Source organism: Galeopterus variegatus, unplaced genomic scaffold, assembly GCF_000696425.1.
Source record: "Galeopterus variegatus unplaced genomic scaffold, G_variegatus-3.0.2 Scaffold4394, whole genome shotgun sequence".
In the NCBI taxonomy this organism is placed as follows: Eukaryota; Metazoa; Chordata; class Mammalia; order Dermoptera; family Cynocephalidae; genus Galeopterus; species Galeopterus variegatus.
This window is the reverse complement of record NW_007730505.1, coordinates 40,746-66,413: the sequence shown is the minus strand read 5'-3', so window position 1 is coordinate 66,413 and position 25,668 is coordinate 40,746. Positions and strand designations below refer to the sequence as shown.

The 25,668-nt window shown below is 41.5% G+C and overlaps 1 protein-coding gene and 1 pseudogene across 1 annotated transcript in view; both read right to left on the bottom strand.

Moving 5' to 3' along the window:
* LRP11 (low density lipoprotein receptor-related protein 11) overlaps positions 1 to 25,144 on the bottom strand; it is a 36,274-nt gene extending 11,130 nt beyond the window's left edge. Inside the window, exons 1-4 of the mRNA XM_008587430.1 lie at positions 24,987 to 25,144; positions 11,324 to 11,465; positions 6,609 to 6,734; positions 5,443 to 5,655 (exon numbers count right to left, since the gene is read on the bottom strand). Of these exons, the coding sequence (XP_008585652.1) occupies positions 5,443 to 5,655; positions 6,609 to 6,734; positions 11,324 to 11,465; positions 24,987 to 24,992 (487 nt within the window). The 5' untranslated portion in view covers positions 24,993 to 25,144. The remainder of the gene's footprint in view (positions 1 to 5,442; positions 5,656 to 6,608; positions 6,735 to 11,323; positions 11,466 to 24,986) is intronic.
* LOC103602976 lies at positions 12,412 to 15,291 on the bottom strand (annotated as a pseudogene).
* Positions 25,145 to 25,668: the final 524 nt, after the last annotated feature.

Below are 25,668 nucleotides of genomic sequence, written 5' to 3'. Positions count from 1 at the left end.
GCAGGAACTTTCCCACTGAACCATGCTGCTCTAAAGTCACAGCTAGCAAACACAAGTTTTTGACTCTAAGAACTTATAGTTGATACCACATTTATTGACTCATATCCATGCAAAATCACAAATTTAAATGTTTCCTTAGGAAGTTCTGGGTCAAAGGTCTATTAAAGACACACTAGAGAAAGTGGTCACCTGTACTTGGAAAAGGGAGCTAGCCTTGGAGGTGGGTTCATTTAAAAATATACGAGTTTATTCTGAATCTTCAGTTATCAAATTTAAAGAGTATTTTTTTAAATGTCCTTCTTCCCTAGGGAGAGGAGGACAGTGATGTGGGGAGAGGGAGGGATCAGCTGTTAGGGACAGGAGACTTCAGGAGACACAGTTGCCACAGGCTCTAGAATTACACAGGAAATCTTACACTGCCTTCTTGGTATTTGAAATGTGAATTTGTTTTCTACATTCCATGAAGGAATTCACTGTAACTTCCCAGACTGCCTGATTCACTTTTCCTAGACTTCAGCATATGGAATGCTGTAGAGAAATGGTTCACTTCCATGCATCCAGTCATAGGCTCTAGCCAGTGTGATGAGTCAGAACAAAACAAGACAATTACATCACCTGCTTTTGCAAATAATCCTTTTTGGTAATGATCCTTCTAGAAGAGTTAATGTCCAAGGAAATTATTTTTCCTCTCTTCTGAATGACCTATTGTATTGTGTTTACCATGCAAAACTATACAATCACAGAGGGAATTCACAGAGGCAGCTGAACGGAAGTTGTTTAAATTTCATTTTCAGTTGCTATAGAACATGTAGTTGCAAGAAAGTGGGAAACAACAGCTTGGAAAGTGGCTACCGTATGGGCCTGTCTTCCAGAATGCTCTGTAGCTTCCTGTGGTCACCTGCTCCACCAATCTAACAAACAAGAGACACCAGCATTGTCCTTTCTTGCTGAGCAGTGGGAGATCACACTGTACATCTGCAAAGTAGGTAAGAGGGTGCTCTCTTTAGAAGTCCTGTACTGTACAGGACCGAGATCACAGCCAGGCGGTGGCCCTTGGCCTGTGTGTCCACTTAAACTGGAAATGTTACTTAGGCCTCATTACAGCCATAAAAGGCCTCATTGACGTTCTCTTTTCTCATTTTCACATTGTGGTGCCAATAAGCTGTGAAAAGTCCTCTATAACTTGTCTTAAATTAGTTAAAAAGAATTCTAAGTTCATTTGTTTTACTATTATCCTTTCTCTATTGGTGAAGGCAGAATAACAAATATGAGGGATCTTCAAAAAGCTTATGGAAAGATGAGTATTACCTTTTAATTCTATTTTTTCCATGAGCTTTCTGAAGTACTCCCGTATATTTGTATTTTCCTGTAGGATGTTTTAATCCTATCAGAGTGCTTGGGTGCTCAACTAATTTCTACATAAAATGAACCATGTCATTTTGTTTAAAACCAGGTGATTCCTTGGTACTAACCCACAAGTGGGTTAGAAGTCACAAAATAGAATTTACTGTATAAACCATCTATAGATTTCAAATAATAAAAATGATTTGACCCCCATTACAGTGCCCAAAACATACACACTTAAACCTTGTAGAAAACAGAGGGTGCCTTTTCCAAGACCACCATTTCTCTAAGTGCCCCAGAATAATGGGGCACGCTTAAAGCATCTGCTTATTATAGCTGATTAAATGACATTTTCTGAAGAAGTAAGTAGGTCAATGAAAGAGAACCTACTCCCCTCAGAATAATTTCATGAAAGTAATCATTGAGTATCCTCATTTGTTTTAAGTGAATTTCTTTTAACTGGATCTTCCATCAATTTGAGAATCCAGTTGAGCCTGGCACCAACTTGGAGCACAACATGCTACACACTTGTGCTGTCTACCAGGATTCAACAAATTCACACTACCCTCCCAGAAATGTGATCTTAGAGTTTCCAAATGGCCTCTCAACAAGAAAAGAGAGAGCCCAACACAGTGAAAAGATAAAATACCAGTGAAAAACCTAGGGCATGCTAAAAAAAAAAAACCTTTAAAAAATTCCTTTAGAAAGATGTCCTCTCTGGGCCGGCCTGGTGGCGCACTGGAGAGTGCGCCACTTGGGAGCACAGCAGCGCTCCCGCTGAGGGTTCAGATCCCATGTGGAGACCGGTTCCCGCTCACTGGCTGAGTGCGGTGTGGGCGCAACACCGAGGATTGCGATTCCGTTGCCGGTCCCCAGTACGGGCGCGACACTGAGGGTTGTGATCCCGTTACCGTTCAGTAAAAAAGATAAAAAGGAAAATGCCGGTCCCCAGTACGGGCGCGACACTGAGGGTTGTGATCCCGTTACCGTTCAGTAAAAAAAGATAAAAAGGAAAAAAAAAAAAAGAAAGATGTCCTCTCTGAATGAACTACCTTCTATAATAACAGAAAGGTCGAAGTTGCTCACTCTGTCTCCAGATATTAAGCTAAACAATGAGGCTGTGGCATATTTAGCAGAAGAACCAGAAAATGCAGGCAGAACTCTACACCTCCACACAGAAACCACACACCCTCCTAAGTCCATGCTGCAGTTCAGGTCCTTAGAGAATCTGGCTGACCTGTGCTAGACATGAGTTCTCAAGTTTCCAGAACACAGAATCCATGTGAATGCAGACACAGCAGAACTTTTCCAGCACGCTGCAGGGCTGGAAACCAGATTTCTTTCCTCCAGCTAGGTGGGATTCAAGAGGACAGCCTTGTTAATGAATGACTTGGACCACACAGAAAACAGGTCCTGCAGCTAGCAACCACATCCCACAAGAACTCAGCCATTGTGCCATTACCTGCTTGGCAACATGAGCTCTGTGTTCCTCCCAGCGGTGGCTCTGAGTGTAGTGAGTGTGATTTCACTGTGTAACCAAGTATGTGTGCCTACCCTTCATCTCATCCTTAGCAACATGCTTGGAATAAATTTGCAAGAGTGGGATAATTGGGGTAAGGCATACACAGTTTTAAGGCTTCAGAAACTGCAGCCTGGAAGACCACACTAATTTTATTCCCACCAGAAATGTAAGAGACTTGTTTCTCTCTACTCTTAAAACATTAATTATTATAATTTTTTGCAATGTGATAGATGAAAAACTGCATCTCATTACTTTTTATACTACATTATTAATTTTAATCTTTGTATCTCATTAACATTTCTTCAAAGAGTTGTACCTTATTTACTCTCACCACATGTCTGTGAGGGAAGGAGGCTGCAGATAATTTAATTTGTCCTATTTATTGTACTTGCTGATGATCCTTTTAAAACTGAGGCACATGTCATGAACAATAATGCACTTTTAAAACTATTTATGTTATGCTGGGTCTTTAACTCATATGAGTTGGGAGGCTGGGGGCTCTAGGCTGGTGGTCTTAGGAAAAGCAGAGGGGAAGGGTGGGGATAGCTGTTGTTTAAACAGAAACCGCATGCTGTGAGGTTCTTTCTAACATTTTTGAAGTTCTGTTCTTCCCATTTTCTTCATCCTTAGACCTTCAAACATTATGTTTTTGACGAATGTTTAATAACGAAAATGCTGAGAAAAATAGAAGTTTTATAAAGATAATATTATCCTGGGTTTTGTAAAAATTGAATAAATATGTGTGTGTATATGTATAAATAGAAGTAATCATAAGAAAATGCAACAAAACGTTAAATGGTAAGTTTTGCTAGGAGATTTTAGTTTTCTTCTTTGTATTTTTATGTATTTTCCAAATTTTCTACAGTAAATCTATATTGCTTTAATGATTAGAAAAACCCCTCAATATGTTATAAATAATAACTGGACATCTAATTTGCCTGCACCTGTGAAACACCATTCTTTACATCTTCATAGCCAAAGCCAAAGACATATTATCAAAAAGGACAAAAACAGAGATTGCAAATACACTTGAAACTGGGTATTGACTCCCATCAACTGCTGGTGGAAGCCTGGAGCATTATTTTCAAAAGAATTCTGAGGCTGAGTCCACACTGCCCAGGGGATAGTGCTGTGATCAATGAGCAATACTTAGCAAGGGTAAGGGCTGATGAAGTAAAGTCTGAGCGTCAAGCTGTTTATCCTTCCTGAAACAGACTCAGTGCTAGACGGGACCTTAGAGGTCATCTGGTTGAAATTCCTATTAACAGATAAGGAAACTGAGGTCTAGGGATATAAAGCAATTTTCTGAAGGTTCTAAAGGCAAAGCCAAGACCAGAACCTAGTTTAAGGAGACATCGGCTCTGGTCTCCTCTACTTTCAGCTAATTTGCTCATGCTCAAGTGGGGCCTCTTTACCACAGTGACGTAGCAAGAATTCATCCATCCTGGCCTCTGAGAACATGGTTCTTTCCATCAACTCTTCAGCCCTTCAGCAGTCCTGCCAAACACACCTGGTCTCCCCTGACTCTGTTTCTTAGGTAGTGGCTGTCTTCATACAAACCTTCAATGTGGAGAAAACTCACTTAACACAAATCCCAGGCTTGGATGTAGTCACTGATTTGCCCAGTAGGTGGCAGGCGGTACCACCAAGAAATGAACCAAAAGCAACCACCTTAAGTGTATTTAACCCAAACCATCAAAATGAAAGCCCCTTATAGATTAGTGTTTTCTGGACATATTTGTATAGAGACACTTAAAATCTACAAAGTACATAAATAAAATATTGGAAGGAAATATACCAAAATATTAGAAGTATTTTCAATAAAGGGTGGTATTTTAAGTCATTTTCCTTTATTATTTTGCACCTTTTCTTGTTCAGTAAACAATATCTTTTCATAATAAGTTAATTAAAATAGTGACATATTATTTCAATAAAATGTATGCAGAGTTTGAGCACTGAAAGGACATTTACTAAAGCATATAGGAACATCATCATCATTTTTGTCTCATATGTCACATAATCACACAAGTATAAATGTGCAAAAAACTTTTAAATGATGGAATCCTGTAATACTTTATAAATGTGAATGTATTTTAAAATCTTATTAGCCTTATTAAAATATAAAAAATGATAGATTTAGTTAAATTGGAGATATAACCAGCATGTGCAACCATTTCAAGATTACATATATTTTCTTTACGTTCGCTTGCTTAGGTTGAAAAGGATTTACATAAATATGCAAGGGTTGTGTTGCTTCATCTCAAAATAACCTAAAATTTAACACTTAGGGCATTAGTTTTCTTAAGCTAAGTGTTAAAACTCCCTAACTCTAACTTACTTACAAATAAATGTATTGGTAACTCGGGAGTATGTATAAATCTATTTAATAGGTGCCCCTTACTATAAATTATTCAGTGCAAATGTCAGGTTTTTTTTTTCTTTTTTGGCCAAATTTTTCATTTTAACTCTTCTTTTTTAAATACTTCCTTAACATTCTTAAAAATAAAGTTAATTTTGAGCCAAGTTTAGCTACAGAAAACAAGGATTTTCATGGATAACCTGCCCCCAGTTCTTACCTGGCATCACAGGAATGATTTGACTCTCTGGTCCCCAAAAGGTGGAATGATTCTTCTTTTCTGTGTTTGATAATGGAGGTGGCTGGTTTGGGGTAGTGGCTTTCTGGGACTTTTCCAACAAGGATTCTCTCCCTGCATCTTCACTCAGTCCTGTGGTTCTTGGCTGGGCAGGACTAGCCACTGTGTGGGTCACCACCTTGCGGTCAAGGCCCACTGAAGCATGGAAGAGTGATTATTAGTTGTTGGGTTTCTTTTAATTAAAACTACCACATTTGCAGTTGATTAAAAATCATATATATTTGGGAACAATAACTCATCCACCTAAGACATGTCAGAGCCCTATAAAAAACTATTCTCTCGGGCCGGCCCGGTGGCGCACTGCTATAGTGCGCCGCTTGGGAAGCGCGGTGGCGCTCCCGCCGAGGGTTCGGATCCCACATACAGACCGGTTCCCGCTCACTGGCTGAGCGAGGCGTGGGGGCAACGCCGAGGGTTGCGATCCTGTTGCTGGTCCCGGTCCGGTACGGGGGCGACACTGAGGGTTGCGATCCGTTGCCAGACACGGAAAAAGACAAAAAGGAAAAAAAAAAAAAACTATTCTCTCTAGTTTTCAAATCTGTAATCTGTTCTCTCTTCTTCCAATAATTAGCTTTCCAGCTGTTACACATAAATAAATTGACAAAGATTTTTAAACTTAAGGTTTTGAAACTCTTCATCCTCCCTCAGACCAGTACTTCATTAAGCTTCCTGTTGCTTTTCTTCTTTCTTGCAGTGCACTTTTATGTATGTGACATTATAAGACTGGTTTATAGCTCTGACTTAGCCACATCCTAGTGTGTCATACATTTTCTATAAAGATTATCAAAACAAAATGTTAATTCACTTCAGCTTTTAAAAATCATGTTATAAAGCATTTTTATAGGATGGGAAGAATCTCTGGAAAATTGGAAAAAAAAATTAAAGCATAATACCAAAAATTTGACATTCACAACTCAGACTAAAGACTAAGTGAATTCTCATTTAAGTCATATCTTCTTCACCACATAAAGCTATCCTTACAACCAGGCAGAGGAAAAACACTGAGCTTGCATTTTATTCTGAAAATACAGACATCCCTGCTACAGCACTTTCAGGCCCTTGTCTGACCACCCATGCAGCTGACTCACAATTTTGACAGAAAGCTTCATCAGACCCATCAGGACACTGCTGCACTCCATCGCAAGCCAGCGTGATGTCGATGCAGCAGCCATTGTCGCAGAAGAAGTGGTAGCGTGAGCAAACATGCAGGCATCCTGTTGGTAAACAAGTCTCATATCACAGGAGTGCAGGAAAAGTGAAGACTCCCATGGGGTCAGGAGCGGCAGAGACTATGTGTACGATAAAATGCATTTGTGTAAAGAGATGCAGATAATGAGCAAAACCTAACTGTTTGAGCAAGAGGTTCGAAGCCCACACTGCCCAAGAGGTGGGAAGGGAGCAGCAGAAGCTGCGTTCTTCTCCACCACCCGCGGTTTCATTCATTCATTCATTCACCCTGTCACTGGGTCCTGCTCCTCTGGCCATTTATTGCTCCTCAGTAGGCCACCTAACACCATCCACCCCCTGGATGGCAGTTGGCTGTCCATGTTTCAACAGAGACACCATTTTACATATGTAATGCCTTGCATTCTTGTTTCCTAAGTAATAATTTTTTACTGAGATTAACTTTCTTCTACTGAATCCTATCTGTTGACTACCATGGCATTTCTGATGTTGTAGACAGTAACCAGAATCTTTAGCTACCAGCTGGTGTGAATTTATTTTCATGAAATAATGACATTTCTTCCCTTTGGAACTCTTAGCAGTTTTTAACCTGCAGAGCAATTCATAGGAGCTATAAATGTTTTCTTTCTTTTTTGTTTTGTTTTTATTGGTTATGAATATTCACAGGGTACAAAGCAAATTGTCACCACTTGTGCCCAAGATGTGATGGCCAGATCCATACTGGCAGCATGTCCATTACCACAGATTGTGATTATACCCCGTGTCCCCACCCAATTATCCCCTCAATTATCCCCAACCTCCCTCCTCCTCCTCCTTTCCCCTCTCCACTTTGTATCCCTAGGTGTGCTCTCTCCCTCTGCAAGTCCAATGCACCACTCTGGTCTTTTTTCCTTCCTTCTTTCTCTCTTAGCTCCCACTTACGAGAGAGCACATATGGTATTTACCCCTCAGTGCTTTGCTTATTTCACTCAACATACGTTTCTCCAAACTCATCCATATTTATAAATATTTTCTTAAAGAGCATGTTCCCTCACCCTTGATTAAGCCAACTTTATTGGACTTAGCTACACAAGAATCAGGTGACTGGTACAGACAATACAGACTAAAGGTGCAAGTCTAGAATTAGGTCATAAGGAGTTCCACAATTTTACAGGGACAGAATGGACTAGACAATCCTGTCAGGAACGTGGGAGCGTGGCACATCATGTGATATTCCACTGCGAATGAATGGATGAGCACAATCCACATAACCTAGTGGAACCTTGGATAAATATTTTATTGAAAATCAGTTAAATTAAGAGGTTAGAAAAGGAGTCTATCTGGGTGCAAGGCAATTTGAAGATATCTTTTTTTAAAGATGACCGGTAAGGGGATCTTAACCCTTGACTTGGTGTTGTCAGCACCACGCTCACCCAGTGAGCGAACCGGCCATCCCTATATGGGATCCTAACCCGGGGCCTTGGTGTTATCAGCACCGCACTCTACCAAGTGAGCCACGGGCCAGCCCCAATTTGAAGATATCTTGATCCAGGAGGAATAAGAGGGTAAAGAAAAGAAATGGAGGCAGAAGCTCCCGAGGAAGAAGAGACTACAGTTACAACTGAGAACTTGGGTTTAGAAAGGAGGGTCATCTCCAGCCACCAGGAAGAACTTGGGAGAAATGGCAAAAGAAACTCTGAATACCAAGCAGGATACAGTTGCTTGTCACATTTCTTAAATTTGTGACATGAAAATCCCAAATATCTCAAGGTTTTACTTAGTCCTCGGTAGTTTTGGAGGTAGATTCATGTTTTTAATTTATCTATTTCTGGATTAGTAGTCTCCAAACTTTTTTGACCATACATCTTGATCAATAATATATTGTTGAACATGGATCTCTAATTTATTTACAAATAATATGCACATGCTACTGTACAACATGTTGTATGCCTCATAAAATATACTGAAGATTTTAAGGAAAAGACTAAAAATTAATAAAAATATAAGCTCTGGTTTCTTCTTTCACATCCTAAAAATGTCTTGAACATCCTTGGGGGAGGGATATTATTTGAAAACCACTGTTCTAGATCATATTGGAAGTGCTTGCTGGCATGTTCCGTGAATAGATTATTTTTACCAAACATGCAAAGATGCTCAAAATTGAACCAAGTTATTACTATATAAGCAGGGGTACCTGCTCATCTGTTTACTCCAGTAGCTGCCATCCTTGGTTACCATAACATTTAGGTCATTAATTGCAAGATCAATATATGTAATAGAGGGCACAGAAACACCTCTTTATCCCTACCTCTGTTTTTCAATGTCTCTCTGTAGTGTTTTATTAACTTTCATTCATAGCATATTATTCCAATATAACTATTAAGTGATTCCAGATAGTAGTTAATACTATACCAATTATTTTTTATTTTCTATGTAATGTTACATATGCAAGACCTATACCCAACTGGCCTTTTAGAAATGAAAAGTGATTCACATCACTCTCTGCCAATTCAAATACATTTTATTATCACCCTGAAGAAGGGTCAGACATTTACAACTAGCAAAATAAACCAGGGCAAACAAGCAGCTGGTGAGGTGTCAGCCCTCTGCTCATGTCAACGCAGGCCCTCCCTGCCTCCCAGGCACCTACAAAAGCAATTCTTTTCTAATTTCTGTGGGGATGATAGGCTGTGTCTTCTTCCCAAGAACACTTTCCTCCCAGAATCAGCACTTGATTCAGCTCCTACCCAGGGTTGGGGGGTGGGGGGAACCCTCTGGGCCCGCAGTCCTACACCAGTAAACGACTATCTGGAGCCAATGCAGCGGACCTGGTGCATGCCCAGCAGGTCCTGGCACTCAATGTTTTGAAAATCTGGCTGGCCCTCCTGTGCAGCTGCAGTGAGTCAACAGGGCTGGGCAGACACTGAGTACTCACCATTTCTGGTGGCCTCATAGTGCTGGAGTCAGCAGGACTTCGTGTCTGGCCAGTCCATGTGCAGTTATCCCTCCTTCCTCACAATAAGCTTAAATCTTAGCTGGACAGGGAGTCATCAGCCAATCAGATTTTTAATGCTTATGCAAATTACCAAGGTTGCCAAGTTCTTAGGATTCGAAAATCTCTATTTCCTTGTGAAAATTCATTTCCAGTATGCATACTTACGATTTGATGGAAGATAGATATACTATAGTAACCACAGAAATCTTATGATTATTTTATACTTATTCTTCAAACTGCTGGCTTAATTAATGTCCAAATACTAAGTAATCAGGAATGTCAACGTGCAGCAAGTTTACTAGAGCCATGGCTAGTGACTGCAAAGCTTTGTGAGACTCTAAGTTACAGGAAGACAGGGACCATATCTCCTGAATGCACCTCACCATCCTGAGTGCCTTGTAAGGTTCCTGCACACTGCAGATACTAAGTAAACATCCATTGACCAAATAATAGATCCTCAAATGTATGATATCTCAGCACATCGCCAGAAGTGAATTGTGGGCAGGGAGGGGAGGTTGCTCTACAGTATCTTCAGTGCTGCCAAGTTCCATATAAAGAGTATTTTTTTTTAACTTGATGAGCTAATCTTAGAAATGCAGATATTTGGGAAAGTAAGAAACATAGATAAATGAAACAGATGAGTTCTATATTGTACAATAGAATGTGAGAACCATCATGCATATTAAAAATTATATTATTAATGTATCTACGCATCTGTGTAAAGTGTCCATAAAATTTTTAGTTGGTGCTTTTAAATTAACACGTGTACTTTGCATGTTTTAATTTAACTGTATTCCTTAGCTGCACTTTTTTTTCCCTTCTTAAAATTTTTGAAATGATTTATTATACCAGCTGTTGATGGCACCGAAGAGCTAAGCCTTTCTTCAATCCTGTGGTATGCCTTTCCCATTTTTTTCTTAGTAGTTTATTTTTAACTGACAAATAGTAATTGTATATATTTATGGGGTACAATATGATGTTGTAGAAAATGTATAATAGCGGAATGACCCCCATCACCTCACCTACTTATCATTTTGTGATAATGTGATGAGAACATTTAAAATCTACTCTTTTGAGTATACAATATTATTAACTGGAGTCACCACACTGGGCAGTAGATCGCTAAAAGTTCCTCCTCCTGTCTAACTGAGCTCTGACCAATGTCTCCCGTTTCCTTATCCATCCCTCCAGCCTCCAGTAACCACCATTCTACTCTCTACTTCTCTAAGTTTGACTGATTTAACTCTACTCCTTAGCTGCACTCTTTGAACATACATATCAAATACACCATCCATCTTTAAAGAAAACCCTTTCCTGGAAAAGCCAGATAATTGTCTTTTATGAAGGCAAGTCAAGAAAAGACGACACATGCAAAGGGTCCAGTAGCTCACACGGTCTATTCTTATCCACTGAGGTGCTTCTTCCACCCCAACCCAGAAGTGTCAACTTGTCCCAAAATATAATGGAGCCTGTTTTTATTATATTTTTAGTAAAGACTCTCTTATTCAACAACAACCAAAAATGAAATGGAAGAACCCATGGAATGTGTAGCCAGATTATAAAATGCCAGTCCAGCACCATCCCTCCATAAATATCCAGTTTCGGCTGGCCATTGTGAACGAAGGGGAAGGACGTCCTTCTCACCTCCCGTGGGGTAGGCCGTGGGAAGCACCATCACCGACACGCTGTCGGAGCTTCTCTGCCCGGCAGTATCGGTCACGGTCAGCTGGAAGGTGTACGTTCCTTCCTGCAGGTGGGACAGCTTCAGGGTTCCCGATTGAGGCACCTGACACGCAAAAAGTACACATCACATTTAGTGAGGAGAGCTGAGCCAAGTCCAACACCATCCTGAACTGGAAGTCAGAGTCTTCCTAGGAGGAGTCCCATGACCTGCCTCTCCACTCAGGGGCCACGGCTGCTGAACACTAAATCACACACTATTTTGGCAGGTAGGCCCCACTTTGAATCCACCATTTCCAATTTTATTGGAGCTGACAACATCCTTGGACTGATAATCCCTTCACCTGTCCTTAGCAGCCACAGTTCACACCTGCACCTCCTCTCCAAGCTGTATACTCAATATCTCACCCCGTCCTTCTCAGCAGGTGACCTTATCTACTTCTTTTTTAAATTTCTTATTGCTTTTTATTTTAATTCTTTTGGCATATTTAAATGTCATAAAGTGAATATATACATACAAAATTCAAAACAACTTCCTAAAATGTTTTATTATTGGCCAGTCACTGACATCTTTATTTTGAAAGTCTGAATTCTCAAATATGTCTAAAGTGCATTCTTGCCACTAATTAATAGCAGCATTTGTTTTGTTTATAAAACCTCACGACATATTCAGACCAGAGCTGGAAAAGTCAAAATAAAACATGAAGTGTGATCTAGGTATATTTTTCCTTAATCATTCGAGATAAACACTTGCATGAATTAGTTTGTAAGTATGCAAAAAAAAGCATTATAAAAGTTCATACAGCAAGAGAAAAGAGGTCTTCCTCTGTTATTAATATTAAATACAGTGAGGCATATAATATACAAAGTTTGTTGAATCCTAGACATCTTCAGAGCCATAGGGGAAGATTTGATCTAGTCCAGTGTATGATGTATCTGAGGTCTGCGATGTTCAACAATGCTGTAGGTCTACAAGATGACTCAGATTGCTTCTGGCATGGCTTTGGAGAAATCACTAATGAAAATGTTCCTTTGCTACTGGGACTGACAGATCATGGCTCTTTGTGCTTGGGTTGTGCATGATGCTTATATCCAGGTCCCAGCTGAGATCCTGCTTGCCACAGCACACTTGTTTCTACATCAGTCCATTCAGACTTTGTATCATCTGGTTGGGCAAGTGCTACTGTGGAAGATCATTATTTTCGAACTACCAGTTGGTGATTCTTGTTTTAAAGTCTCAATGTCAGTAAACTGAACAGATTGTCCACCACACCTTGTTTTTTAAACACCACCCTTAATTACTTTAGTTTCAATCTCCCCATCGGAGGCTAGATCCTGGTGGGTCAGCATGCACTTCTCACACTTAGCTAGTGCCTTCTCATTTGCAATGGATACTGTGTTGGCATAAGGGACATGTGGCTGCATGACTGTTCCTGTCTGCACATTAGAGGTGGGCTTATGATCTACTCATCTGTCTCCTGCAGAGTGTGATTGTATGTGTTGGAGACAAATTGGTGCTGTGTTAGGCACTGGTGGTGGAGAAACAGATTGTTGAGTAACTTTTTCTTGATCTCCCTCCCGGGGGGGTCTCTCTGGCTTTTTTTTTTTTTTTTTTTTTTTACTTTTTGTCTTTTTTCGTGACCGGTAACGGGATCACAACCCTCGGCGTCACGCCTACACCGCGCTCAACCAGTGAGCAGACCGGTCTCTATATGGGATCCGAACCCTCGGCAGGAGTGCCGCTGCGCTCCCAAGCACCGCACTCTACCGAGTGCGCCACTGGGCCGGCCCTTGAGTTTTGGGTTCAGTAACAATAGCCTTCAGTTGTTTCAGTTTCTCATCTTTGACGCAGAGTTTATTCTGCATCTCTGGCTGTTTGGCTGCCACCCGACGGGACGGGCGCATTCTTTCTCCCACTTCACTGTTGTTTCTGTCACTGTGCCTTGCAACCTGGCTTCTACTCTGTTTGTCAGAAAACTACCGCTGAAGCTTCTGATTCTGGGTTTCAAGTTCTTGTTGCAGATTGCATTTATCTTCTTCATAAATAGTAGTTTCTCTATCTCGATCCTGTATTCTAAAGTCTTGTTTTTATTTTTTAAAATTTTTATTTATTTTTGATTATACATATTTATGGGGTACATTCTTCATAAATAGTAGTTTCTCTATCTCGATCCTGTATTCTAAAGTCTTGTTTTTATTTTTTTAAATTTTTATTTATTTTTGATTATACATATTTATGGGGTACATAGTATGACTATCAGTGTTTGCATACAGTATGTGATGGACAAATTGATATTATTAGCATGTTCATCATTACAAATCATAATTATTCTGTGTCCCTTACCCAATTACTCCCTAACCCCCTTCCTCTCCCTCTTCCCACCTCTAGTAACTATAGGTCTGTTCTCTACTTCTGAAAGTTCAATGTTTTATTGTGGTCCTAAAGTCTCGTTTTTCTTTTCCAGTCATTCTATTTCCAATTTCTATCCTGAGATCACTTTTTCTTTTTATTTAGTTTTCCTTGAATGTAGTTTTATTTAAAACAGCATTGCCAAATTCTTGTAAAAGAACTTTAAGGTATTAGATTGTCAAACTCATCAATAACCATTTGGCATAGGTGATGTCCTTTCTCTAAGGCTTTGATTGGCCTTGGAAGTGTCTGCTCATCATGGATATCCAAAAGTTCACACAATGGCAAAGGTGGAAAACTCTGTAAAACCACTTTGGTAACAAATGGTTCATCTCCTGTTGGAACTCCTCTGGCCTGGTTTCTGTATGGCCTCCCAGGCATTAAATCACACACTGCCTTGTCTACTGGTCTTGCTACTTTAACTTCTTGGGTCACTTCTGCAAATCTCTTGACGTGCAGGCTTTCTTCCTAATCTTCAGCCTTTGGATTCACACACACGATCATATGCACTTTTCCTTCCCCGTCAAAGTAGTTCTTGAACAGATGGGTTAACTTTGAATCTTGATATGAAACCATCTTGGTAGTTCCATACAATTTGTTCTCTCTCAAGACATTCATACATGTTCTTCATGTCCTTAGTGACTGATTAATGCTTTACCAGCTTCACGTAATCTGCTCCCTTCTGCTCTGGTCCAGTTAGTTCTTTCACTTCCAGCAAGATCTACCATGAACAACCTGCTTACAGTGATTTGTTCTTTCTCCTGTAAGACAGTATCTCCATCTGAATCCAAGGGAGACTGAAATAACTTAATATTGAATACACTGTGGGAACGGTTGGACTCAATTCAAATGGGTGTTAGCAATATGTCTCTTTTTCTGGACTCCCCAGAAAACTTCAAAAGCCTCCTCAGTAGATTTCACTTCTACTACTGTACCTCCTGCAACATAAGCATTACAGTTCTTATCTTTGTGAAGCAATTTAGATTGTGGAGGTTTGGGCTATATGGGATCAAATGGCACTTCTGGTAGATCATATATGTAATTATTATATACTTCAATATAAGAAACAAATATACCACACACACTATCTTAATCAATCTCGTCTGCTCTGCAGAATTCCTGTACATTGATCATATCTGCAAACTTTGTATCTACTTGCCATTTGCTAGAGGGTGTCTTTGGATTGGGCATGGCTTTTCTTAACTGACATTCTAATAAAGCATCAACCTCACACTGTATGTCCATAGTATTCCTATCATTAGATTTAAAAACATTTCGTTTAGCTTGAAATGACCCTATACTGTTAAAAATCACGTCTAAACCCAGAGGTAGAAACCCTTCTTCCCCTTGGAGAACAGGACATTGTGCGTTTCTTCACTTCTGGTCATGCCATATGTAAAAAGATCATTTTAGCCATGAATGAGGTCATCTTCTGGGACCAGCCACAACATTAAAGAGCTCCTTCTGGTGTGAGTGCCAAATACTTGTTTAAATGAGTACTGAGTCTCTTTATAGTCCCCATTTCGGTTAGGTCTATAAGCCTCAGGAGTACGAAGCTGACAGATGTATTACTGATCACTTCTATGCAACACTCTAGATCAGGAAAGCTCAGTGCGTGCACCCTACAGTATACCCCAACTGGGTCTTTAAGGTTCGTTTGGGATCCTTTTTTCTCTAGGGGTTTCCTGGGTACTGACAGATGTATTACTGATCACTTCTATGCAACACTCTAGATCAGGAAAGCTCAGTGCGTGTACCCTACAGTATACCCCAACTGGGTCTTTAAGGTTCGTTTGGGATCCTTTTTTCTCTAGGGGTTTCCTGGGTATTTAGTCCTTGCTGACTTCATGGCAGCAGGCTCTGCACAGGTGAAGATGGTAGGATGGCAGGATGGGTCATAGGCACCCAGCCGCTGGCTCCCTGTACAGTGCTCTCTGAAGCCAGACGGTACCTCTGTGATCCCAGGTGAGCTCGCTGACCTCATCTACTTCAAGGAGAAAATTAGGACTATAATTATGGCTCCACCAGCCACCTCATTTTGAGAATGTCCTTGTACCCCCTGTCACCTCCTTTCCTATAGCAGGGGATGAGGTGTCCTTACACTCCGGGCCAATCCCTCCTTCCAGTCCTGGACCCCTCTCCTTCTAGGACTTTTAGAACACTGGCCCATCAATTAACTTATCTTTCAAATGGCTCTGCTATTACTATGCTCAAGTTTCTCTCAACCTAAACAACAAACAACCGAAAAAACAAATAGAAATCTCCTAAACTCCAAGGTCCTCCCTAGCCGCAACCATCTTTCCTTCCGATTCCACTAAACGTCTATAGAGGGCTGGCTCTTTGACACTGAGTCTTCCCCATGCTCATTTCCCGTTTGGTCTCCACCTCCCCCACCCACATAGCTGCTTTCCCCACTCCTGAAACTGTGCTGGCAAAACTCACTGATCCACCTAGGAAAAGTCACCTCGTTGTCAAGATCAACAATAATTGTCTTAAAATTTTTTTTTTGTTTAACTGGCCCTATTACTGTATCTAACAATGTTGGCCACTCCTTGTCTTCTTGAAACTCCCCGCTTCCTTGGTCTCCATTTCTACCCTTAAGTTCCCCCAACCATTCCCTGCTGATGCCTTGATGGGCTTCACTTCTGCTCCGTCCCAAACCCCAGGGCTCCTTCCTCACCCTCCGCCTCCTCCCACCAAGCTCAGGCGGCTTCCCGACCGTGGCAAGAACAGCTTCCAGGGCCCAGTTCTGTGGTGTGGTTTTGAGAGTCATTCCTGGACACCCAGTCTAAAGACTGTTTCTTCACATTTCCTAATGATTCTATTAACTGTTTAACATCTTATTTTTAAAAATCCCTTGCTTAAATTAACTATTCTGGATATAGTTCTCTGCAAATGAATGCTGACCATCATACATTCTATGACATTGATGCATTAATGGATTTTTGAAATTACAGAGGGTGCCCTATTATAACCATCATCTGCTTGTTTTTATTCATGAAATACTAGAATTTGGACTCCTGCACATAACCTCACCTTAGAAGATTTGTCAGTACTACACACACACACTGGTAGAATGCTTTACGGTCATTTAGGGGCAATATAATGGGAGATAGTTGTCATACTCTACACTGCTTAATAATCACCCAGAGTTCTTGTTAAGGTATGGTTTTCTGGGCCCCCGCCTCAGAGAGTCTGAGTCAGTGGGTCTAGCGACTGGGACCAGGATTCTACACCTACCAAGTACCCCCAGGTGATCTGTTCAGCACAGTGGAATAAACACTGGTCAAGTGGTTAAGAGTAGAGTCTGGTGTCCAACAGACCTGGGTTTGAATGTCAGCCCTACCACGTACCAGCTGTGTGACCATGGAAAAGTCACTTAACCTCTCTCAGCCTCAGTTTCTTCATCTGTAAGATGGAAGTAATAACAGTACCTGCCTTGCAAGGATCAACTGCGATAAGCCACGTAAAAGGCTTAACACAGAGCCTGGCCCATCGTAAGTGCTCAAACGTATCCACTACCTCCATTATTTGATTCTCATCTCCAGGTGAATTATATTATCCAGTTAGTTTTTATAAACAGGGAAATGAAACCTCAGTGAAGTGACTTTAATTCACAGACACACAGGACTGAGACCTCCAGCTGTAAAACAGTCTACATCGTCCTACAAGCGGTCCATCACTTCCCTTGTAAAAGCTTTAAGCCAGAGAGCTGGCAAAGGCTGCTGCCCGTCCTTTGTTATTTCAAAGGGATATTAAGCAGTGTTCACTGCCATGCTGTTTCATTACCTTAAGGCCCAGCTACACTGAGAGAACACCAAACAGGGGTTCCCTACGTGAGTACTAAAATACTACCTGAAGAGTAGCAGACTGAGCTAACGACAGTAAGATAGCTTCAAAAGAGCCTGGAATGGGCAGCTGATCCTGGGAACAAGAATGCACTGAGATGAAAGTGGCAGTCAGTCTGATCACCACCTCTCTGGAGAAGCTCAGAGAGTCACACAGGTAAGACTGAAAGTGAGACAGAACTGTGGTTTGGGACCTCAGGGTCATCTTTGGCCTCCTCTCATATCTTGCACCCAATGCATCAGGAAATCCCATTGGCTCCACCTTAAAAACACATCCAGGATTTGACCACTTCTCACCATGTCCACTGTTACCACACCCTCCCTGGTCTGATCCGCAGTGAGGGGAGGGTCAGCGATGACCTCTGGCTTCAGTCACAGGGGGCCAGGCTGAACACACAGAGCCCCTTTGACCACTTCTCACCATGTCCACTGTTACCACACCCTCCCTGGTCTGATCCGCAGTGAGGCGAGGGTCAGCGATGACCTCTGGCTTCAGTCACAGGGGGCCAGGCTGAACACACAGAGCCCCGGACACTGCCAGGCTCAGGTCGTAAAGCACGGAGCTGCCCAAGTGGAGGTGCTGGAGCTGTGACTCTGAGTCCAGCTTGGAGCTAGGCAAGCCTTGCTGGGTGGCAGCAGGGTTGTAGCTACACTACTATTTATTCTTTTGGGACTTAGGAACACAGGGGAATGCGGTGGCAGACAATGAACATCCTGAAATGATGTGAGGCCTTGCAGCCTTGAATACAGTCTATGAGTGACAGTGAGAGAGAGAAAGAGAGAGAGAGAGAGAAGCTGTTCCAGCCAGTGGCCCCAATGCAGACAAGCAGCCTGAGAGTGCCTGCCGAGGGAGACTGCAGGACTGATTCAGAGTACGGATTTGCAAGGAGACTGCAGGACTGACTCACAGTGCCGATTTCCAAGGTGGGTGTGACAGAGGGTTGCTGAGTCACCACCAGGTTCTGAGTGTGGCCATCAGGGTGAGGTGGAGATGCAGTTAACAGTGATTTAAAAAGACACTATGATGGCTAATTTTAGAACTGGATTAAAGGATACCTAGAGAGCTGGTAAAGCATTATCTCTGGTGTGTCTGAGAGGGTGTTTCTGGAGGAGATGGCGGGTGAGTCAGCAGACTGAGTGGAGATCTGCCCTCAGTGTGGGCAGGCACCATCCAATTGGCTGGGGGCTTGGATGGAACAAAAAGGTGGAGGAAAGATGCCTTTTTTTTCAGAATAAAGATGCCCTTTTTCTCCTGCCTTTGGATGTCAGAACTCAAGGTTCTCTGGCTTTTGGACTCTGGGACTTGCACCAGCAGCTCCCAGCTTCTTAGACCTTTGGCCTGGGACTGAGTTATACCATCGGCTTCCCTGTTTCTGAGGCTTTAGGACTTGGACTGAGCCATAGTTCTGGCTTCCCTTGTTCTCCAGCTTGCAGATGGTCTATTGTGGGACTTCTCAGCCTCCATGACCATGTGAGCCACCTCTCCTAGTAAGTCCCCTCTCATCCATTGGCCTACCTGTCATCTATCTAGCAATCTGTCTACCTATCCATTATCTATTTATCTCCTATTGGTTCCGTTTATCTGGAAAACCCTTACTAATACAGAGACCAGGGAAGCCATGAGGCTAGGAAGCTGGAAGGGCTGACCACACGGATACTACCATTCTTTACTCAAGGCCGGTGCCAGAAGGTTTGCAAGTCACTGGGCTTTTCTTGCAAGTCACTGGGCTTTTGGGCGTCAAAGCTCAGCATGCTAGTGTCAGACTAAAACTCCGCAGCCCAGGGGTTTGCTGGGAAGCCTCTTCCTCACACTGGGGCTGGAAGGACAGAGCCCCCTGTGTAAGGGGACAGTCCCTCCACTCAGGCCTGGTATGCTTCCCCTCCTGCCTTCCCAGCCACCTCCTCTCCAATGCAGGAAATGCCGCATCCAAAGGCAGCCCATAACAGTCACCTTCAATGCCCAGAGTGTGCTCAAATCTAGATCTACTCAGATTAAATATCCCTTCCCTGGCTCTTATTCATTTAGCTAACAAAAGTTGTCTTTCCTCAAAATCAGATATTTGGAATATGTAGAACTGTAAGGTGGATGTTTTCCCTTCAAGAACCCAGGTGATCCTTCTAGATATTTTCTCATATTAATACAACATGGGAGAGAGGATTTAAAGTACTTCACAAACCTGTTCCAAGTTTCAGGATAAAAAACTATAAATATATACATATGTACACACAACTTACCCAATTTGTAACTTGGAGAGAGATATGATTTATTTTTTTTTTATTTTTTATTATTATTTTTTTTTGTCTTTTTCCATGTCCGGCAACGGATTGCAACCCTCAGTGTTGCCCCCGTACCGGGCCGGGGACCGGCAACGGGATCGCAACCCTTGGCGTTGCTCCCGCGCCTCGCTCAGCCAGTGAGCGGGAACCGGTCTGTATGTGGGATCCGAACCCTCGGGCGGGAGCGCCGCCGCGCTTCCCAAGCGGTGCACTATCCAGTGCGCCACCGGGCCGGCCCGATATGATTTATTTTTAATAAAACAAGGGGCTTCTAATCTCTGCCTGAGATCTCAGTAACAGAGCCTTTGATGGCTGGCCTCTGGCCAGATCAGTGCATACGTCGGCCTGTGTTTCTGACTCAACTCTGTCTTCCTAGCTATGAGTTCAGTGGCTAGGAATACATGTTTGGACTCATCATATATATATATACACACACACATATACACACACACACACTGAGTTGTACACAAAGACAGAGACACACATCATTGAATATACTTAATTACAAAATAAGTAATACCTATCTTTATTTTAATCTTTTAAATACAGTGAACTTGTTTGGATCTGTCTTTTTTAAAAAATTGTGTATAGCAGGTAAGCCAATGTACAACTGCTTTTGATTTAACAATAAAGTTGTTGATGTAAACAATATCCATCCTTTAATAAGCTTTCCTTACAAAATCATTGCTCTAGACTGAATGTCTGTGTCCCTCCCAAATTCATATGTTGATACCTAGTCCCCAATCTTTGGATGGTGTTTGGAGGTGGAGCCTTTGGGAGGTGATTAGGACATTAGGGTGCACTCCCATGAATGGGATTAGCGCCCTTATAAAAGAGGCCCAGAGAGCTCTTTTGCTCCTTCTGCCATGTGAGGACACAGCAGGAAGACAGCTGTCTGTAAACTAGGAAGCAGGACAGGATCTCACCAGACACCGAATCTGACAGCACTTTGATCTTAGAATTCCAGCCTCCATAACTGTAAGAAATAAATTTCTGCTGTTTATAAGCCACCCAGCTCTCGTATTTTATTATAGCAGCCTGAATGACTAAGACATTCAGTTAAACATTTTTAAACATCTGATAAATGTAAATCAATCTCCTTACTGATTTGTGAATTCCAAATCTCCCTGAACATCCTTATACTTTGCACCATGCTCCTAAATATCATATTTCACATTCTGACTTTAGACTTAAATGTATTATGTTTAATAATCATGAAACGGTGTCATCTAATGGGATGTCTGAAAAATATGTCTTCTTGCATTTAAGAATTTTTACATGGCTGGCTGCTCAGTTGGTTAGAGCATGGAGCTGATAATACCAAGGTCCATGATTCAAGCCCTGTACCAGCCAGCTGCCAAAAACAAACAAACAAACATAAAACAAAAAAAATAAAAGATTTATTATAGATTAACATTCAGTTAAGTGGATGTAGAATATCCTGTTCAAGGGCAGAACGTATATAACTTTAAAATGTACTGGGTAGCCTCTTGGTTCTGATCAATGATCTCTCCTATTCTTTCTTCCTAAATGAAGAAAAGTCAGACACAGATGTTTAAGAAAGTTAGCTATCAATTTTATCATAATTGAGCTGGCAGCATAATTCCTTTTAGGGTGAGGGCCTCATTCATTTCTGTTGTTGTTTTTAAAATACCTAACTGGTATTTAAAAAACTAGAAGGCCTGACTATTCTACTTGAGAACGGAGGAGGGTGTTGAGGAGCCTGGGCAGACGGTGGAGACAGGGAAGATGAGGGAGGGAGGGAGGGAGGGCGCCGGGAGGGGCTGGGCAGGCGCTAGGGGGAAGCCCGACCAGTGGGCGCTCCTGGATGGTGAGGCTGGCCAAGGGACGTGAGAACAAGGGTGGCCAACGTCAGGCTTTAACTTCATCGCTTTGCTATGTGGGGCTGTCCCCACCTTTCCTCCACTCCCAACGACCTTCAAAGTTAGCCCCATGTCACCACTTGAAGGAAGAGTCTCCGATTAACGTTCCAGTCACCTGAATACTACTCTGGGGTGGGGGGGAGGGGGGAGTGACTTGATTTGATAATCCTGATTTCCCTGTCAGAAATTTGGGGAGTGAAATCAGGCTGCTCAATTCAGAGGAACAGCCTCTGACTGTTGTTAATTACTCTTAAAGGAAAAATCTCAAGATAGTAAAACCATGATTCTCACACAAATATAATATGAACATAGGTCAAAGATTTTACTGAACTCATTAGTTAAAGAGGGAACCAGTAAGGAGATTCAAAGGAGGATCTGAAGAACAGACATATACATGCAGTCATGAACGCTGAAATGAGGTTGCTAGTAGAAGCAGAACTGAAACCAGTTTGCCAATAGGTACTGAAATGAATTATACTAACAGTTGGTTAGTGTCTATGGGTACCAAAATGTCACGTTTCAAATCCTCTTTTCTCCAAGGTGAAAATTGAATCTCTATATAAAAAAATTTATTTGCTTTTCTATGGGCAAGAATAATTTATATCACTATCAGTTTTCTACAACTTATAAATGCTAACCTGGAAGGATCCTTTAGCCAACTGCCAGCATTCTGCTGAAAGCTACTCCGTAATCTTTTGCCCATTTCGAAGTCTTTCATAATTCTTCCTGACAATCTTAATCCACAAAATGGGGATGAGCCCACATGTGAGGCTGTTCTAAGAAGTACAGATAGGTCCAAACTGCCTGCACTGAGTGGGCGCTCATCCGAAAGTGGCTATGATTATGATGAAGTCATAGCAGGATGAGTGTTTACTTTTGGGGACATTCATGAATGTACACCATTATAAGAGAGTCACAATCTGGTAGCAGATGGCTCCCCTAATACAGGCTTTGTCACTCGGATGACGGCTTTCTACTTTAATTCTAACCGCCATCACTGTGATACATCTGGCTAGAGAACTGGTCTAGAGTTTCCTGTTGATGGCCGAGCAGACAGTCCTAAAAGTCTATGAGAAATACCTAACTTTGTCACCCCTTTATAAATATCTTCAATAAATTAAATACTGAATCATCAGATTATTTTTTTTTCAGCACTCATATGTGCAATTCATTGCTTACAGAATAAAGCTTTCAGTAGCAAGTAGGAAAAGCTACATGATGATAGAAGCGGCTTTGCTTGAATAGATGAACCCCAGAAGTGCCAATTAATAGCCCGTGTCCATCCCAAAAGAGCTCTCTGTAGTATGATCAACAGTCTGTCCATACATCTTTCCCGATCAACCTTAATTCTCAAAATTTCATTTCAGATATATTAATCAATTTTGCAGCTGATGCAAAACATAAAAGGATAATAAATATGATGGATGACATCCAAAGTTCAAAATTATTTCTCTTGTAGGTGAAAACCAAAAAGCAGAGATGTAAGAAGGATAAATAAAGGGCCCTGCACTCAGACCCAATAAGTCAATTACACAAGTACAGGCTAGGGGAGGCCGTCATGAGGGCAGTTCACACAGAAAGTAGAGCGGGTTGCAGGTAATCCAGCTAATGAAAAACTCAGCATGAACCTATTGTGTGATGAAGCTCCTAAAACAGTTCATGTAAATTATGATTCATTAGTAGAAGTAGAGAGAATGTCTGGATCACAGAGGGTAATGGCTATGTCAGGAAGAACTACAGCTTAAATAAGGGTTCAATTAGGGGTGTCAGATTTTAAGAAGAACAGATTAATCTGAAAACAATCCAGATAAGGCTGGATAGTGGACATCAATTCATATGAGGAACATCTGAAGAATTGAGGGTGTTGAGTTCTGACAAGAACATACCAGGTGATAATGCTCATTTTTTCCCAGACTTTAAGGGCTTCTTACACAGGATCAAAAGATGTGTTCTGTGTTTTTCCAAAGGCAAGACTCGACACCAATGCATAGAAGTAATGGGAAAGCACATTCTGTTTGCCTAATCATTAGAGCTGACTAACAGTGTCATAGGACACGATGTGAAGTAGTGAGCTTTTGTCCCTGGAAAGTCAGGCAGAGAGCAGATGCCCCCGGGGAAGGGAGGCTGTAGAAGAAGCCCTTGTAGGAGAGGCTGGGTGAGATGCTGACCGAGGGGTCGAGTGCAATAGTAAGACTATAATTGTTGAGTAAAACAATGAACTTAAATCAGTGTGGAGGGATTGGCTGATGTTTTTATTTTAGTTTCTATAGCGTGTAAATCAGTGCTTCTCTACCTCACTGTCTTTCCCCACCTTGTCTAACAGAAGTGGTTTGGATGTGGTTTATCTGTCTACGCCAGTAAATGCTCCTGAATAGAAAAAGGGTCCTGACAGGGTTAATAAAAAGCCATTGTCATGGCTCAAGACTCACAGTATGCAGGCAGCCACTGGACAAGTGACTGACTCATTTCCATCTTCAGCAATTCCAGCCAAGCCCAGATGAGCCTGAGGAAAAGCCCTGGGGAGCACCGGGTAGCAACGCCTTAGACCATACCCCTCACTTATTAACTCAGTGGTCTCAAGCAGGCCTAACTGCTAGGTAAACATTTACTTTCTGGATCTTGTGAAGAATGGGTTCATTCTATTGTTATTTTCCACTTTATATTCCTTTGTATTTTTCAAATTTTTCTACCTGGATCCTGAACTAAGAGAAAGAAGAAATAAATGTTTAAAAAGTAATCTTTGGGCCGGCCGAGGCTCACTCGGGAGTGTGTGGTGCTGATAACACCATGGCCACGGGTTCGGATCCCTATATAGGGATGGCCGGTTAGCTCGCTTCAGAGAGCGTGGTGCTGACAACACCAAGTCAAGGGTTAAGATCTCCTTACCGGTCTTTAAAATAAAAATAAATAAATAAATAAAATAAAAAGTAATCTTTGTCATTAAAACAAAGCATGAGTCTTTTTTCCCTGAAGTGTTTTTATATTCTGGAGAAGTCAACAAAGCAGCAAGATCAAGATCAAGATCATCGTTCACTCAGTAGAAAAGTAAATTTATAGAATAAACCATTTTTTGGACAATTAATTTTATACTTTCTCTGTTTTATGTGTCTTCTGCTAGCTTACAGACATAGGGAGCATAAGCGGAAGGACATTACAAAAGGCTATTTCATGGAAACATCCGTTTTGTTAGCAATGACAACACGAATTACCTTCATGTCCACTGAGGAGTCGCCCTGCAGCAGTGTCCACTCGTACTGGATGATGGCGTGGTCGTCTGTGCTCTCGCGGCCGTCCAAGATCACCCCGTCTGTGGGCAGATGCAAAACTACATCCTGCCCAGCCTTGCTAAGTGGGGGCTCATCCTTTTCTGTAATAGAAAATGAATAATTCATAAGAGAGACGATCCCTTATTTTTTAAAATTTATTAAGAGAGGTATCTTGTTTGCTTAATAGATGGTCCGGCAAAGAATATATATTAACTGATAATTATTTTCCAGTTGATTTTCATTGTGTTCTCTTTACATAACAAGCAGCAAAACAGCAATATATTATGAAGATGGAAGTCAGCTGTAATACAAACAGAAGAAGTGTGGACTGTCAGCTGTTAGCAGTAGCTACGACAAAGTTGTGAGTACAAGACAGTGTACTAGGGCCCACCGATGTGGAAATCTGGAGAAGTAGTTACATTCTCTAGAGTGACATTTTCACCTAATTTATAAATGACTTAAGTTCAAAGTTCTAGTAAATAAACTTATCAAAGAAAAGATTCTTGCAACAAACCTGGAAAAAAAAATTCACCTCTAATATAGATTCTTTTTTCCTTATCCTTCAGTTTTAAAAATAGGGGTGATATACAACAACCACAACAATTCCTTGAGCTTGTTAAGAGAA